The sequence below is a fragment of the Staurois parvus genome, unplaced genomic scaffold (assembly GCF_062004578.1).
Source record: "Staurois parvus isolate SC_StPar_1 unplaced genomic scaffold, SC_StPar_1.0 ptg001448l, whole genome shotgun sequence".
NCBI classification, from domain to species: domain Eukaryota; kingdom Metazoa; phylum Chordata; class Amphibia; order Anura; family Ranidae; genus Staurois; species Staurois parvus.
This window is the reverse complement of record NW_028319244.1, coordinates 75,926-93,138: the sequence shown is the minus strand read 5'-3', so window position 1 is coordinate 93,138 and position 17,213 is coordinate 75,926. Positions and strand designations below refer to the sequence as shown.

Sequence of the window (17,213 nt, the reverse complement as noted above, 5' to 3'; positions counted from 1 at the left end):
AGCAGCTACAGTTTTTGTAGCTGCTGACTTTTATTTTTTGACAGAGTGAGTGGAGCTCCGCTTTAAGTTCACACCAGCTTCTATCAAACAGAAACGTCACAACAGAGCACCAACCCTAGAGTGAACAGGTAGATGTCTGCCTATATTACAAAAACATTACCTACCTGTCATTCTCAGGGAACATCTGCCTGGCTATAGCCAGCTATACTGAAAGGCCCTAAAAGAAGCCTCTACAAATCTTTTTTCACTGTTAAAAATCAACAAATCATGTGAATTGACTCGCTTGCTTGTTTAGTTTAATTCGATTTTGGGGTGGCCAAACGTTTGCCCCGTCCTGAGGTCTACTGGTCCTTTAAAAAGAAAAGCTCTCTCCTGACTGCAGTAACTGTGCCGACACATCTGCTGGATATCTATTATATTAGCTGTCAGCTGGGCAGTTATGACTTCTTTGTTTCCCCTAAACCACAATGAGTCAAACACAAGGCCCGCGGGCTGAATCCGGCCCTCCAGGCCATTTCATGTGGCCCTTGCATCTCTCCTGCAGGTACCCCCTTGTCTCCGCCCCCACCTTGTCTTAGCAGTCGGCAGCAGAAAGGAGAATAGAACTCCTCTGCCAAATCCTGCACCTCTCAGTGCAGCTGCTGCACCCCCTCATCTCTGCCTCCCCTGCTCTCAGCATTCAGCAGACTCTGGTAACTGACTCCGCTCCTCCTCTGGTCCTCCTCCAGACCCTGCACTTTCTGCTTTCCAGCTCTGCCCCCAAAGGGGGTGCACGGTGATGTTAGGGAGGGTGTGGGATTCTTGACATCTGATGTAATGGGGTGTTGGGGGTGCTCTGGTCCTCCTCCAGACCCTGCACTTTCTGCTTTCCAGCTCTGCCCCCAAAGGGGGTGCACAGTGATGTTAGGGAGGGTGTGGGATTCTTGATATCTGATGTAATGGGGTGTTGGGGGTGCTCTGGTCCTCCTCCAGACCCTGCACTTTCTGCTTTCCAGCTCTGCCCCCAAAGGGGGTGCACGGTGATGTTAGGGAGGGTGTGGGATTCTTGACATCTGATGTAATGGGGTGTTGGGGGTGCTCTGGTCCTCCTCCAGACCCTGCACTTTCTGCTTTCCATCTCTGCCTCCAAACGGGGTGCACGGTGATGTTAGGGAGGGTGTGGGATTCTTGACATCTGATGTAATGGGGTGTTGGGGGTTCTCTGGTCCTCCTCCAGACCCTGCACTTTCTGCTTTCCATCTCTGGTGCACGGTGATGTTAGGGAGGGTGTGGGATTCTTGACATCTGATGTAATGGGGTGTTGGGGGTGCTCTGGTCCTCCTCCAGACCCTGCACTTTCTGCTTTCCAGCTCTGCCCCCAAAGGGGGTGCACGGTGATGTTAGGGAGGGTGTGGGATTCTTGACATCTGATGTAATGGGGTGGTGGGGGTGCTCTGGTCCTCCTCCAGACCCTGCACTTTCTGCTTTCCAGCTCTGCCTCCAAACGGGGTGCGCGGTGATGTTAGGGAGGGTGTGGGATTCTTGACATCTGATGTAATGGGGTGGTGGGGGTGCTCTGGTCCTCCTCCAGACCCTGCACTTTCTGCTTTCCATCTCTGGTGCACGGTGATGTTAGGGAGGGTGTGGGATTCTTGACATCTGATGTAATGGGGTGTTGGGGGTTCTCTGGTCCTCCTCCAGACCCTGCACTTTCTGCTTTCCATCTCTGGTGCACGGTGATGTTAGGGAGGGTGTGGGATTCATGATATCTGATGTAATGAGGGTGGACATGTAGTCCCCCGCTCCCCGGCCTGCGGTGAAATGGAGTTTGACACCCCCGCCCTAAACTACACACTTATGGTACTGTGTTAAATTGGCTGCAATGCCATTTCATAGAATGTGAAAGGTGTAACACGTACGAGTTCCTACCTGATAGTCTGATTATGGCTGTAGAAGCTGTGGTTCTGCTTAGGAAATGAAATCGGTTACTGAAATGTTCGGCCGAAGCCCCTACGGGGCAGATATTACTGCCAACTGAGGTGTTGGGATACGTCCCCCCCCCCCCCCCCCCCGAAGGTTACTATGTTATCTTGCTCTCCGGAAGGGTGCGTTGCAAAGTGCTTGATCTGTACACAAGTGCTAGTCCGCTATACGCTGGTCCCCGTGATCTGCCCATTGTACTCTGCCGTCTCCATCTTCAGGATGTATGGGATTATACTGTCGATGGGGACGTTGCCGATCAGGCCAGTAAAAAAGAGTTCCTCGGTGATGCTAGAGTTCATAAGTCTCAGAGCCGGGAGCCGCACCAAGATTCGCGCCAGCCTGTGAGAGAATACACAATGGGCTTTAGGGGTGGAAGAAGCCATGATAGTAAGGCAACCAATTAGAACAGATCTGTAGAGGCGCCTAGCCGGTTTTTAGGAAATATTTATTTATTTTAACTGCTTACCTGCCGCAGTATACCAGATATACTGCTACGCGGCGGCGCAGGTGCGCAAAATCATGTACATATATATATATATATACACGTGATTTTGCATTTCTGGGTAGGGAGCGAGCGTGAGCCGTGGATGTCAATCAGCAGGTCCCGGCCGGTGATTACCCACCAGCGCCCGGTGATTATTGACAATCACAACGGGGAGGAAGACTGTTTTGTTTACAAACAAACAGTCTTCCTCCCTGTCAGCTCGGGCACACTGCACAGCATAGCCATCCCGATCAGTGTGCTTACAGTGAAGCACACACAACCGCCCCCTAGTAAAACACTCCCTACACACAGTTAACCCTTTGATCGCCCCTCACATTAACCCTTCCTGCCCAGTGTCATGAGTACAGTGTTGCCGGCGCCCGGTGTTTTCCGTGGATCTCCGACAGGGAGGAGAACTGATTTCTTTAAACGGTTCTCCTCCCTGTCAGCTCGTGCACACTGCTTTGCACAGCACAGCCATCCAAAGTGTGCTTACAGTGAAGCACACTGACAGCACCCCACAGTAAAACACACCCAGCGCACAGTTAACCCTTTGATCGCCCCTCGCATTAACCCCTTCCTGCCCAGTGTCAGTAGTACAGTGTCGCCGGCGCCCGGTGTTTTCCGTGGATCTCCAACAGGGAGGAGAACTGATTTCTTCAAACAGTTCTCCTCCCTGTCAGCTCGAGCACACTGGTTTGGATGGCTGTGCACAGCACAGCCATCCATAGAAGTGTGCTTACAGTGAAGCACACTGACAGCACCCCACAGGAAAACACACCCAGCACACAGTTAACCCTTTGATCGCCCCTTACATTAACCCCTTTTTGCCCAATGTCATTAGTACAGTGTCGCCGGCATCCAGTGTTTTCCGTGGATCTCCGACAGGGAGAACTGTTTTGTTCAAACAGTTCTCCTCCCTGTCAGCTCATGCACACTGCTTTGGATGGCTGTGCACAGCACAGCCATCCAAAGAAGTGTGCTTACAGTGAAGCACACTGACACCACCCCACAGGAAAACACACCCAGCACACAGTTAACCCTTTGATCGCCCCTCACATTAAACCCTTCCTGCCCAGTGCCATTAGTACAGTGTCAGTGCTGTTTTTTAGTACTGATCACTGTATTGGTGTCGCTGGGGATGTCGGTGACACCAAGTTAGTTACCCCCAGTATTAGAATGCCCGCCGCAGTCCCGCTAAAAATCGCTGATCGCCGCCATTACTAGTAGGGGGCAAAAAAAAAAAATCCCAGTATCTATACCGCCATTTCTAGACGCTATAACTATCTCGTAAACCAATTAATTTACACGTATTGGAATTTTTTTTTTTTAGAAAAGAAATGGAGCAGAATACATTTTGGCCTAAATGTATGCGGAAATGTGATTTTTTTTTTACTGGACATGTTTAATAGCAAAAAGTCCAAAATATAGTTTTTTTCTCAAAATTGTCAGATTTTTTTTCGCTTATAGCGCAAAAAATTAAAAAACGCACAGGCGATCAAATACCACCGAAAGGGAGTGCACACAGGCAGTGAATGTGGGTGACGTTTAGAAACGTCAACCCGCTTCGGCAGTGCTCCCCTCCGGCCATTTATAGACATTGGCCGGACGGGAAGTGGTTAATTAATATTTGGGCATTCTAAACATAATTTATTGTACACCTGGAGAAATTAATTTTGCAGCACTGGGACACAGAGGGGGAGATTTACTAAAATTGGAGCACTCAGAATCTGGTGCAGCTGTGCATGGTAGCCAATCAGCTTCTAACCTCAGCTTGTTCAATGAAGCTTTGACAAAAAAAAAAAAAAAAAAAAAAAATGGAAGCCGACTGGTTTCTATGCAGAGTTGCACTAGATTTTCCACTCATTAGCACATTACTCCCAGAAAGTCCAAATCCTTCAGGTTATCTTTCTGCCTATGTGAGGATTGGACACTGGCAAGCAAAAAAAAAAAAATGACCATCCCAGATAACACCTCTTACTACTAGCATGTCTCAACTGAGAGCGGAAAGTCTCTAATGGGTTAAATGAGCACATTATACATAGCACTAATTGTCATTTCTGTCTGCTGCCTCCGTCCTCTGCTATCAACATGAGTCACTTCCAACAAGTTTTCCTGACACCAAGAGAAAAATGGTGACAGGGGAGTGACCTCCAGCAGATTGACAGCCTCGGCTCTGTTACTGCGTGCTGTTTGAAGGGGGGGGGGTCTTGTCCCTCCAATCAGCATACAGAGCTCTCCTCACTGAGCTCTGTAGAGTGTAATTTCAGCTTTCTGACACCTTTTTTCTGGACTCTCAGACAAGCTTTATAAATTCAGCACTTTGAATGGATGTAGAGAAGAGAAATCAGCAGATAAACAAGTACAACTTAGGTAGGAAGGTTGGTTTAAATCTCTGTGTGTCACCTGAGGCCAGTCACTTCACTGGGTATATGTAAGGTTTTAAAACCACTTTAAGGTGTGAAAGGCCAATGGAGTCTGAAACAAAACAAAAAAAGGGCAGAACCTGGCTCTTGATGAGAGCCAAATGCTGGTCCTGATCCAGTGGCAGGGGGGAAAGGATTTGTTCCACACAGAACACTTTTCACGTGGAAGCTCCGAGACTCGCACCAAGTGGCGTTCACCTTCCACATCCATAGATCTTGCTGGACTTTGGGAGGCCAGCCAGCCGTCTAATCCTGGGATGTACACAGTGGACATGGCTGCAACATGAAATTCTGCTCAGGAGAAGATCTGATCTACCTCTCTTGCTGGGATAGGACTTCTGGTTTCCCTCCAACAGTGGATGTACGCCAATGTCGTGGTGTTGTCCAACTGAAACCCTCCCAGCAGGACAGTCCAATGTGGCAGAGACATCAAAATTGCCTGAAGCTTCATGATGCTGATCAGGAGACAAAACTCCTCCGATAATCTAGCCCCTTGCACCAAGTGCCCAGAACTCCTCCCCAACCCAAGAGGCTGGCATCACTCAAGAGGACCCTCCAAAAAGGCGTGAAGAAAGGATTTCTCTGATTCCAGAGTCTCCGAGCCAGGGACAACCTGGGCCTCAAGGATTCTTGGACTGAAGAGTACACGTCTGGGGCTGGAGAGTTTGTAGGGTCTTCTGTGGAAGAAAACCTGTGTCTTTAACCTGTGCCTAGAACAAAGCCCAGATACTCCAAGCAATGAGTTGGTTCCAACGCTGACTTATGAAAGTTTAGTATCCAACCAAACTTCTGCAAGGTCCGGACCACCAAGGTTGCATGGTCCACCAGGACTTGTGCTGATTGTTCCCTTAGTAAAAGATTTTAACCCCTTGCCTACCAGGCATTTAGACCCCCTTCGTGCCCAGGCCAATTTTCAGCTTTCAGCGCTGTCGCACTTTGAATGGAGATTGGGCAGTCATGCAACACTGTACTCATATGAAAGTTTTATCATTTTTTTCACACAAATAGAGCTTTCGTTTGGTGCTATGTACTTGCTGCTGGGTGGTTTATTTTTTGCGCTATAAACAAAAAAAAAAAAGTTTTTCTTTGTTTCGAAATTTTGCAAACAGGTAATTTTTCTCCTTCACTGATGTGCATTGATGAGGCTGCACTGATAAGCAGCACTGATGAGGTGGCATTGATAGGTAGCACTAATGGGCCCTGATAGGCGGCACTGATGGGCACTGACTGGCGGCACTGCTGGACATAGGTGGGCAGCACTGCTAGGCACTGCTGGGCACAGGTGGGTGGCAATGCTGGGCAAAGGTGGGTGGCAATGCTGGGCACTGATGGGCACAGGTGGGAGGCAATGCTGGGCACTGATGGGCACAGGTGGGAGGCAATGCTGGGCACTGATGGGCACAGGTGGGTGGCAATGCTGGGTAGCACTGCTGGGCACTGATCATCAGTGCCGATCTGTCCTCTGACAATTGCTGGTTATCAGCAGTACTTTCCTCACGCAGTGACAGTGTGAGGAAAGTGCAGCCAATAACAGGCAACTGCATTTACCCGGTGATCTCCTGTGTCATTGGACACAGCTGATCACATGGTAAAAGGCTGCTGTGAATGGCCTTTTACCACATCATGTGATCAGCTGTGTCCGTAGGAAGATCACCAGGTGCTCGCCACTGGGGGCACGTGGCAGGGCATGTTCTGGGAGGACATCATATGACGCCCTCCCAGGACTGGACAATCGCGCTGTAGCTGTCATTCGGCTATAGCGTGGTTGCCAAGTGGTTAAAGATATCCCACAATGGGTAATGCCATGGCATTGCAACAAAACTAGCGCCGGGACAAGAACCTGGGTGAAGTCGAATGACAGGGCCCAGAACTGAAAGTGCAGAGAACTAAAAGAAAGCATAAATGATACTGGTGCGCCGAAAAGATAGGGACATAGAAGTGTGTGTCTTTGATGCCCACAAAGACCCGCTGGTGGAGGAAGGCAATGACAGACCCGGTGGATTCCGTACAGAACTTTAGATAAAAAAATAAAAGTGTCCAGAGCAGGGGTGGGCAAACTTTTTGACTTGAGGGCCGCAATGGGTTCATATATTGGACCCGGGGGCCGGACCAAGAGTAGATGAATGATGTGTATGTGTCATCCATAGTAAGTATAGTAATATTCCCCCATAGTAAGCATAGTAATTCATCCCCCATATAGTAATTCATCCCCCATATAGTAATTCATCCCCCATATAGTAATTCATCTCCCATATAGTAATTCATCCCCCATAGTAATTCATCCCCCATATAGTAATTCATCCCCCATAGTAATTCATCCCCCATATAGTAATTCATCCCCCATATAGTAATTCATCCCCCATATAGTAATTCATCCCCCATATAGTAATTCATCCCCCATAGTAATTCATCCCCCATATAGTAATTCATCCCCCCTATAGTAATTCATCCCCCATATAGTAATTCATCCCCCATATAGTAATTCATTCCCCCATATAGTAATTCATTCCCCATATTAATTCATCCCCCATATTAAGTCCCCAAGTCCCCCCTGTGTCAATTCACTTACCTTTGCTCCGCGCATTCCTCTCGCCGTGTTCCCGCGCCATTCCGGTGTAGCATGAAAATCTGTCTCCTATGAGGATCTGTCCCCCTCGACGTATCTGCGCATGTGCCAGTTTCAGGCATTAGCAGCCGATCGGCGACCTCCGGCACATGCGCAGATACGTCGACGGGGACAGATCCTCATAGGAGACAGATTTTCATGCTACACCGGTCTTCAGGGCGGACTGTGAGAGGAGCCTAGCTCCCCTCGCGTTCGTCACGCTGCCCCGCCTACACACATCCTGACAGCCATCCTGACAGTATCACGCTCCGCGGGCCGGATTAAAAGGTCCGCCGGGCCGTAGTTTGCCCATTGCTGGTCCAGAGCTTTTATATGCCCTCCCTTTAGATCTGGGAACTGCAGGTTGGAGTAAAATCCCGGAAACCATTCCGCCACAGGACTTGGGTCAAAGACACACTGATCCAGAAGACCAGCCAGTACTGCCTGAAGATCTGCTTATCTGTGCGCTGACACAGGAAGGTTGGATGTGATCAACCAAGGATAGGCTGAGATGGAAACTGTAGCTTGAAGCTCCTGGAGACCACGGCCCACACCCAGGCATGATTGAAGCAACAGGCTGATCCTCCCAGCTGCAAAGTGGTGTGCACTGCATCAATAAGAGCTAAAACGGTCTCTTTCAGTTTGGAAGCAATTACAGAAAACTGACTCCTCAAAAGGTATGTTTGTATAGTATGGAGTGGAAGGTGCAATCAGGCCGCAGGCAGATACAAAATCTACACCTTAGGGTCTGTGTAATTTGGGCCATAAACGCATGTAACAATGAGGGAACAAAAAAGTCCTTGAAACCAGCAGAGGAGGCAGCCATCCCTGAAGATGGCTCTGTCTTCAGGAGCACCAAGGCACGCAAATTCCTGATGTAGGACCACATCAGTAGGCAGGCTGCAAGCAGCACTGGAATCATTAGTAGAGTGAGAGGTGGGGACTGTCCCCCGTGTCTACAAACAGACTGCGTGGCGGTGAAGCAACATAGCTCAGCATTCAATCTTTCAGTGAACACTGCTGTGCATTGAACGTTACCTGTAGGTATCCTCAGGGTAGGTTTTCTGGACGTAGTCCTGGAGCTCCATCTGTGCCTTTTCCTGAAACTTTTCAATCTGTGCCGTACTGGACAGTCCTGGGTGATCTGGACAGAAAGATCCCACAACGGTTTAAATTTGCTGGACATTTTTGCCAAAGACATTTTAAAAGTGTAAACACGGTCAAAAACATTTCCTTTGTGATAAAAGTATAAAACAGAACTCCAGCCAAAAATACAATAAAAAGGAATAGGTCTATGAAAGGATAAAATAAACACCAGTTTTTGCTGCAATATTCACCTTCATTGCAGTGATTTCCCCTAAAGTACTTTGGGGTTGATTTACTACAGGAAAATAGACTGTGCACTTTGCAAGTGCAGTTGCATTTTGTAAGCGCATTTGCTCTTGAGCTTAGTAAATGATGGGAAGCTCTTCTAAATTTCCACCATCCAATCATGCAAAAAAAAAAAAGCTGTTTTTTCAATTTTCCTCGCATGTGACTGAGTAGTCTTTGCAAAGTCAATTACTAAGATCTGGAGCACGTGCACTTGCAGAATGCAAATGCCCTTGCAAAGTGCACAGTCTATTTTCCCTTTGTAAATCAACCCCATTGCTTCTGTTGGTAAATATCCTCAGTCTAAAGGCCAGCGTCATTCAACCTACTTCTCCAGAGCCTAGGTTGCCCTGGAACTGCCTCTAGCATGTGACTGGACAGTGAAAAGAGAATCAGCACACTGATAAACTCAACTCTCTGCTCTTTCCGCTTGTCAGCATGCTCCTTGTTAGCACATGAACCGATTGGCTCTTGGTGCTGTTTCATCCTCTCACACTCTAGTCCTGCTGTGCAGGGACTGCAGGAGGCTGCTACCAGGTAAAACACAGGTATTTACACTGCTTGCATAAAAAATACATTTAATGAATACCGAGCTGCATCCATTTGCATGCCTAGAGTTGCTGCGGGGAGATTTCCCACAGCCTGTTGACCCCACATCTCTCCATAAAGAGGACCTGTCACTAATTATTTCTCTCACAAGGGATGCATGCATTTCTTGTGATAAGAATAAAAGTGACTAACATTTTTTTTTTTTAAAGGAACTGCAAAAAATAATTTTTTTTTAAAAACGTTTAACGTGCCCCCGCCCCCCCATGCTCGTACGTAGTGGTGAACGCATAGGTAGGCCATGCCCACATATGTAAATGGTGTTCAAACCACACACGTTAGATATCGCCACGAACGTCAGAGCAAGAGCAATAATTCTCCCACTAGACCTCCTCTGTAACTTTACACTGCTAACCTGTAGAAATGTTTAAAGTGTCACCCATGGAGCTTTTTAAGTATCGCAGTTTCACGCCATTCCACGAACGTGCTCAATTTTAAAGCCTGACATGTTGGGTATCTATTGACTCGCCGTAACATCCTCTTTCATATTTTACAAAACAATTGGGGTATATATTGTTTTTTTCAATCAACGTGTATTTTTTTCCAAAAACGATATATTCATTTTTTAAAAACTGCGCATTTCGGTTTTCGGACAAGTGCATTTTTAATTTTTGTTTTTGATTTCGGCACCAGAATTTTCATTTTGGTGCACCACTAGCAATGAACCCTTGCAGCTCAACTGCAAGGGATCATTTTCAAGCATCCCTGAGTTAGGCTTTAACATGTTAACCTCTTCACGGCCGAAAGCAAATGTGCGGCCTCCCGGCATCTGGGCCTAGACGCCGAGCGGCCACACATTTGTGTTTTATTAAAAAGAACATATGTGCTGAGAGTGCGCGCCCTGCTCGCTCCCAGCACACATGTCCGGTACTCACGGAAAGGTCCCGATCTCCTCTTTCGATCAGGACCTTTCCCGATCATGTGACCGCCATAACCCGAAACCCCGCCTCCCGGCTTCTGAAACCCTTACAGGGCCAGGAGGCGCTGGCGCCAAGGAGTTAATGTAATTTCAAAAACCATTTTCAATCACAATTTGCAGCTCTCATTAAGATAACCGCTAGTGATCCCGCCTTGGAGGTCCTAGTCCCTGCCTTGTTCTCCCAGATGTATTCCAGCGTAGTCATTTTGTCACATGGGCTTCCGAAGGACACTGAAAGTTTTACCATTACGCAGCCATGGTTGTCACCATCAGAAAACCCGCCCTGAGAAACACTACTGCCGCTGCTGGAGGCCATATAGAAAAGAAGTGGATTCTAAAAGGTTGCAGGAGGTTGGCAGCACTGAGATGCAAAAATGGATTACAAAAAAAAAAAAAAAAAAGTGAAAACTATTTTATTTAGAAAAAATAATTTTGCTTTTAAGTTTGGAATTACATCTACTTTAAAGAAAACAGATTTAGAAAGTTCTCTTCATTGTTCTATAGGTGTTTGTATTCTGGTCTAAATGATTAACTCAGCAAAAAGGGAACCCAGGAGGCTGGAATGTCAACGGAATGGAGGAAAATCTCTAACCTGGACTGAAGAGGACCACGGCCTTCAGGTAAGCGTATTCGTAGCCATCGATGTCCAGTTTGGCCATGCTGTTACAGAACTCCTGCAGCTTCCATATGTGCTCCATCACCTGCTTTATCCTCTCACTGGATAGCTTGTCTGTGAAAATGAAAGCATTTGCAGCTGTCCACAAGAGTTAAGAAAAAAATCAGATTTTTTTTTTTTTTATTTCAGAATGTCAACTACCAAAAGCCAGGATGTGATGTGTCACAAAGGGTTATACAGTAATACCTCGGTTCACGAGTTTAATTTGTTCTGCAGGACTCTTCGTATAGCGAAAAATTGGTGAACTGAAACGCCATTTCCCATAAGAATGCATTGAAAACCAATTAATCTGCTCCGGAAGTCAGAAAAAAATAAACGCTACTAAAATACCACATGAGTTATTTTATCAAGTCATGCCATATTTTAGTAGTGACAACCATGTGTTACTGTTTCAGCTGTCAGCAGGGTTCCCCACTGACAGCTGAATGTAAAAGAATTGCCAGAAATTAAAAAAAAAAAAAAACGGTGTGGGGTCCCCCCTCCCATCCATACCAAGCCTTTCGGGTCTGGTATGGATTTTGAGGGGAACTCCCACGCCAAAATGTAAAAAAAATGGCGTGGGGGTCCCCCTCAAAATCCATACCAGACCCTTATCTGAGCATGCAGTCCGGCAGGCCAGGAGGGGGGGGGAGACGAGCGAGCCCCCCACCCCCCATGAACCAAAGCAGGCCACATGCCCTCAAAATGGGGGGGGTGCTTTGGGGCAGGAGGGCTCTCCCCCCCCCCTGTCCCAAAGCACCTTGTCCATATGCTGATGGGGACAAGGGCCTCTTCCCCACAACCCTGGCCGGTGGTTGTGGGGGTCCGCAGGACCAAGGGCGCCCCCAGATCGCACCCCCCCCCCATTTGAATGAGTATGGGGTACATGATCCCGATACTCATTCACAAAAAAACATGTAAATTAATGCTTTATTTTCACTATAGCTCAGAAATGCAGCTGTCACTTTCCCCCCAGCTAAAAGAGAGAATTCTTTTAGTTTTCCCAAGTTAAAAGAAATAATGTTTCCTTTTAGTTTCTTACAAGAAACAAAGTTTCCTTTAACTCCGGGGAAAGTGACAGCTAATCCTGTGAGCAGTATTGAAGAAAAAAAAAAGCCGGCAATTGCATTTAAAAATCAGCACCGACATACACTTCGTATTGCGATAAAAATTAGTAAAAAATTCATAAACCGAGACATTATTTTCAATGGATTTTCATTCGTAAACCGAAAATTACGCTAACCGAGGTGTCCGTAAACCGAGGTACCACTGTATTTAAGGGGAATCTATAATACGTTTCTACAATTGTCCTATCAATGTATTTTAAAGTTAATCTGTGCTTTGCATGCCGGTGTTGGGATAGGCAGCCAACCACCATAGCCTGGTCTTGCTGGGCAGGAGACTGAATTTTTCTCTGCTGCAGTTCAGTAAGGGTCTGTCTTGACGGACTTTTGTTCGCTTCAAGCAGATTTTGCATTCCTGTACAAAACTATGTGACTGCAAAACCTCCTTGAAGCAGGACAAATGCAGGCCAGAAGGAGGCAAACTGCAGGTTAAATGTCACTGGACTATGAGGGCTCTTAGAAGCCTCTAAAATTGATGCCATTTACACAAGTCCTTACATTGATGGGTCTCTTCCTCACCCCCACCGTGACCAGACAGGAAAAGAGAAGCAGCAGACTGGTGATCTCTGTCACTCTGCCCTCTCCTCCCAACAGTATGCCCCTTGCTTTGCAGCACAACTGATTGTTTCCTTGCTTTGCATCCCTTTCCCCAGTTTGAAGTGATATTACAGCTTAATTTTTTTCTTTTAATTAAAATAATAAACATGTTATACTTGCCTACTCTGTGCAATAAAACTCATCTTCCCAGTTCCACCGCTGGCACTCATGGCGGCTCCTCCAGCCCCAATGAGTAACCCCATAGAATGCCACTTTCTATGGGGGCACTTATGCTGGCTCGCTCCCAAGCCTCGTGTCAGACTGTCCCCCCCACTCACTCATTATTGGACTTGATTGACAGGAGCGGGATCCAATGACTACCACTGCTATGAATATGCCCAGTGAGGAAGGACAGAGCCGCCACTCTAGTGCATAGCGCTGCATTGAGATCGGGCTCGGGCTCAGGTAAGTATAGGGCAGGGGAGGGAATCCTCTTGCAATAGAATTTTTTTTACTTTAATGCATATAATGCGTTAAAGTAAAAGAAAACCTTAGGCTTTAGAACCACTTTGAACTCTGCTGTACACAGATTGGAAGAGGCTGATACCCAATGAAATTCAGGTTCTTACACTGCTTATGCCTTTAGGTTCTTCCTGCCTAGAGTCCATTATTAAAGCGAAGCTCCACCCAAAAGGGGAAGTTCCGCTTTAAGGACTGCTCCCCCGCTCCCCATTAAGGATTGGCACCTTTGGGGGGCGGGGAGCAGGTACCCGAATTTGACAGCTACCCGCTCCTACTTCCGTTTCCGATCGCCTAGGTCAGTGGTCGGCAAGCCGCAGCTCGCGAGCCACATGCGGCTCTTTACACATTTTAATGCGGCTCTTCTGTGTGCCGGGCGCCCGCTCCCCTCCCTCCTCTCGGGCGGCCGCCCCAAAAGTCAGGACTCTGCAGCTAGCCCAGCAATGGCCAAACTACGGCCCGGCGGACCTTTTAATCCGGCCCGCGGAGCGTGGCAAACATTGGCTGTCAGGATGTCGGCGGGGTAGCGTGACGAACTCCTCTCCTCTCACAGTCCGCCCTGAAGACCGGAACGGCACGGGAACACGGCGAGAGGAACACGCGGAGCAAAGGTAAGTGAATTGACACAATATGGGGAATGAATTACTATAGGGGGGATGAATTACTATATGGGGGATGAATTACTATATGGGGGATGAATTACTATAGGGGGGATGTATTACTATAGGGGGGATGAATTACTATAGGGGGGATGAATTACTATATGGGGGATGAATTACTATGGGGGATGAATTACTATATGGGGGATGAATTACTATAGGGGGGATGAATTACTATAGGGGGGATGAATTACTATAGGGGGGATGAATTACTATAGGGGGGATGAATTACTATATGGGGGATGAATTACTATATGGGGGATGAATTACTATGGGGGACGAATTACTATGGGGGACGAATTACTATATGGGGGACGAATTACTATGGGGGATGAATTACTATATGGGGGATGTATTTTCAGTTTTAAAAATGTGGCTCTCAAAATAAATTTCAATCGTGGTTTTGGCGAGATTTGGCTCAGTTGAAAAAAAAGGTTGCCCACCACTGGCCTAGGTCATTGAACCGGAAGGTGCCCTCCCTCCCTGTAGTCTTTTGGGACACGTGACAGTTCCCAGAAGACTACAGGACCATTCATGAAGCGCGGCGCCACTCGCGCACATGCAGTGGGTACCCGGCTGTGAAGCCGCAAGCTATCACAACAAGGTGCCCACACCGAAGATGCCAGCCTCCTGGAATACAGGATGGCTGGTGGATTGGGCTGCGGAGGACACACCACGGGACCGAGGGACAGGTAAGTGGCTGTATTTTAAAAGTCAGCAGCTACAGTTTTTGTAGCTGCCAACTTATTTTTTGACAGAGTGAGTGGAGCTCCGCTTTAATGTCACACCAGCTTCTACCAAACCGAAAAGTCACAACAGAGCACCAGCCCTAGAGTGAACAGGTAGATGTCTGCCTATATTACAAAAACTTTACCTACCTGTCATTCTCAGGGAACATCTGCCTGGCTATAGCCAGCTATACTGAAAGCCCCTAAAAGAAGCCTCTACAAATCTGAATATGTAATACTGCAGTGAGAATATGGAACAGCAAACATCTATAGAATCCAGTACCTTCCTGTATGCTGTTCTGTAGGTGGTTAACAATGGCAGCCAGGATGGTGGAGAGGCTCATCACTTGTGAACACTGTGCAAGGCCGAGCGTGAACAGTTCATTCCAGCAGGCACGAACGAGAGTGGTGTTACAATCCTGCCTGGAAAAGAATTTGGACAGTACGGATCAGATATTAAATGCCTGCCGAAGTCATTTCACACATTATCCTGTAGAAGTCATCTGGTGTGGGGTCAGGTTTACTTTAGGGCGATGGTAAGGTTTACTCTTAGTGGAAGTTTGTTGCACTGGTTCTCACTGGAGAGGAAACGCCAACAAATGAGTGTATGTGAGGTGAAAGGAAAAAACGCAGCAGCTTAACTAGTCTTAATTACCGAAGGAGACACACAGAAGTGCAAGAAAAATTTTGACTACAAGGAAGAAAATGCTGGATTAACCCCTTCACGCCGGCACCTCCCGGCCCTTTAAGAGTTTCAGAAGCCCGAGAGGCGGGGTTTAGGGTCATGCGACCGCTGTGACGCGCCGTCATGGCGGTCACATGATTGGGAAAGGTCCCAATCGAAAGAGGATATCGGGACCTTTCCGTGAGTACCGGACATGTGTGCTGGGAGCATGCGCGCTCTCAACACGTCCTTTTTTAATAGAACGCAAATGCGCGGCCGCTCGGCATCTAGGCCCAGACACCGGAAGGTCTCACATTTGCGTTCAGCCGGCGTGAAGAGGTTAATATTTGTTCTTTTACCCTTCCTGGCGGTTAATCAATATTTTTGAATGTCATAGCGGTACATTGTTTTGCATGGAAATTTGTTGTTTTATATTGTCAGCCTGTAATTCTTAGGAATAACTCGCCTAAATCTGTCCAAACAAGAGTTTAGTAAACATCCCGGGTATGTTAAAGTTTGAAACACGAAATCATAAATTATAATATAATAAATAATTATAAAAAATAATATAATAATAATAAAGTTAAGTCAATAATGTAATCAAACCAAAAACACTGAAATGTGAAATAGAGCGCCAAGTTCTCACATCGCTGAGCTCAGTCGCAGAATCGTTTTCAGTGTCTGATGAGGAATTTCCCCCACGAATCATTATCACTCAATTCTGCAAGTGGTTCTGATTTACTATCGCTGTTCTCTAGCCGGTCTAAAACCGCGTCTGACCTAAAGGGACGCTTTTTGGACGCCATGGACGTTTCTCAGTTTCCAGGCAGAAAGAACAGTAAAAATGCAGGCAGGACGCCGGACAAAGCACTCGGGACACAATGTATGTGAAATGGTTTGATACAGTAATGGCATCCTAACAGATTACAATGTATTGTGTGTATGTCAAAGTTTTACTTTTTTGAATCTCCCGCCGCTTCCACCCCCCGTACATCCCAACGCTCGTAGGGAACGGAACCCGGAAGACGGATGCCAGCATCAACCGGGGGGCATGGCCTGGGAACACAGCAGGAGGACCTCATGGGATCGCAGGACAAGGTAAGGCTCGAACTTCCTGTCCTGTGTCATTAGTACAGTGTCAGGGCTTTTTATTAGCACTGATCACTGTATGGGTATCACTGGGGATGTCAGTGACAGTTAGGCAGTTCCCACCCAGTGTCAGAATGTTCACCGCAGTCCCACTTTAAGTCGCTGATCGCCGCCATTACTACTATATATAAAAAAAAAAATTACATACATAGACCGTCATTTGTAGATGCTATAACTTTCACGTAAACCAATTAATTTACACATATTGGGATTTTTGTTTAGCAAACACAGAGCCTAAATTTATGACAAAATTTGATTTTTTTTATTTTTTTACTGGACGTGTTTAATAGCAAAAAGTCAAAAATATTGGTTTTTTTTCTCAAAAGTGTCGTCTTGTTTATAGCGCAAAAAAATTAAAACCGCACAGGCGATCAAATACCACCGAAAGAAAGCTCCATTTGTGGGGGAAAAAAAGGACATAAAATTTAATTTGGGTGAAGCGTTGCATGACTGCGCAATTGTCAGTTAAAGTAACACAGCGCTGTATAGCAAAAAATGGCCTGGTCAGGAAGGGGGGGGGGGGGGGAATCCTCTGGAGGGCAAGTGGTTAATAATTTAAAAAAAGTTACATTCCTGGAATGTTGGGATAGCCAACTGTCACATTTGCTTGTGTTATCAACTAAACTGTCAAGCCATCGAATGGCTGGTGTCATATGTGCAGCGCCATGGCAGTTGCAGATCAAAAACAAGCAGTTTCCTTGGCTGTGACCCTAGGTTCACATCTGTGCGGGTGGTGCCACTGCGGATCCGCATGAAAATCAGTGGAGCCAAACCACCCGCACAGAGAAATGCGGACCCGCGGGCG

General features: G+C 47.0%; 1 protein-coding gene across 1 annotated transcript in view; it reads right to left on the bottom strand.

Annotated features, from left to right (window-relative positions):
• Positions 1 to 270: 270 nt before the first annotated feature.
• Positions 271 to 17,213, bottom strand: part of NR2C2 (nuclear receptor subfamily 2 group C member 2) — a 57,854-nt gene continuing 40,911 nt past the window's right edge. Inside the window, exons 11-14 of the mRNA XM_089662254.1 lie at positions 14,879 to 15,018; positions 10,966 to 11,103; positions 8,516 to 8,621; positions 271 to 2,301 (exon numbers count right to left, since the gene is read on the bottom strand). Of these exons, the coding sequence (XP_089518380.1) occupies positions 2,127 to 2,301; positions 8,516 to 8,621; positions 10,966 to 11,103; positions 14,879 to 15,018 (559 nt within the window). The 3' untranslated portion in view covers positions 271 to 2,126. The remainder of the gene's footprint in view (positions 2,302 to 8,515; positions 8,622 to 10,965; positions 11,104 to 14,878; positions 15,019 to 17,213) is intronic.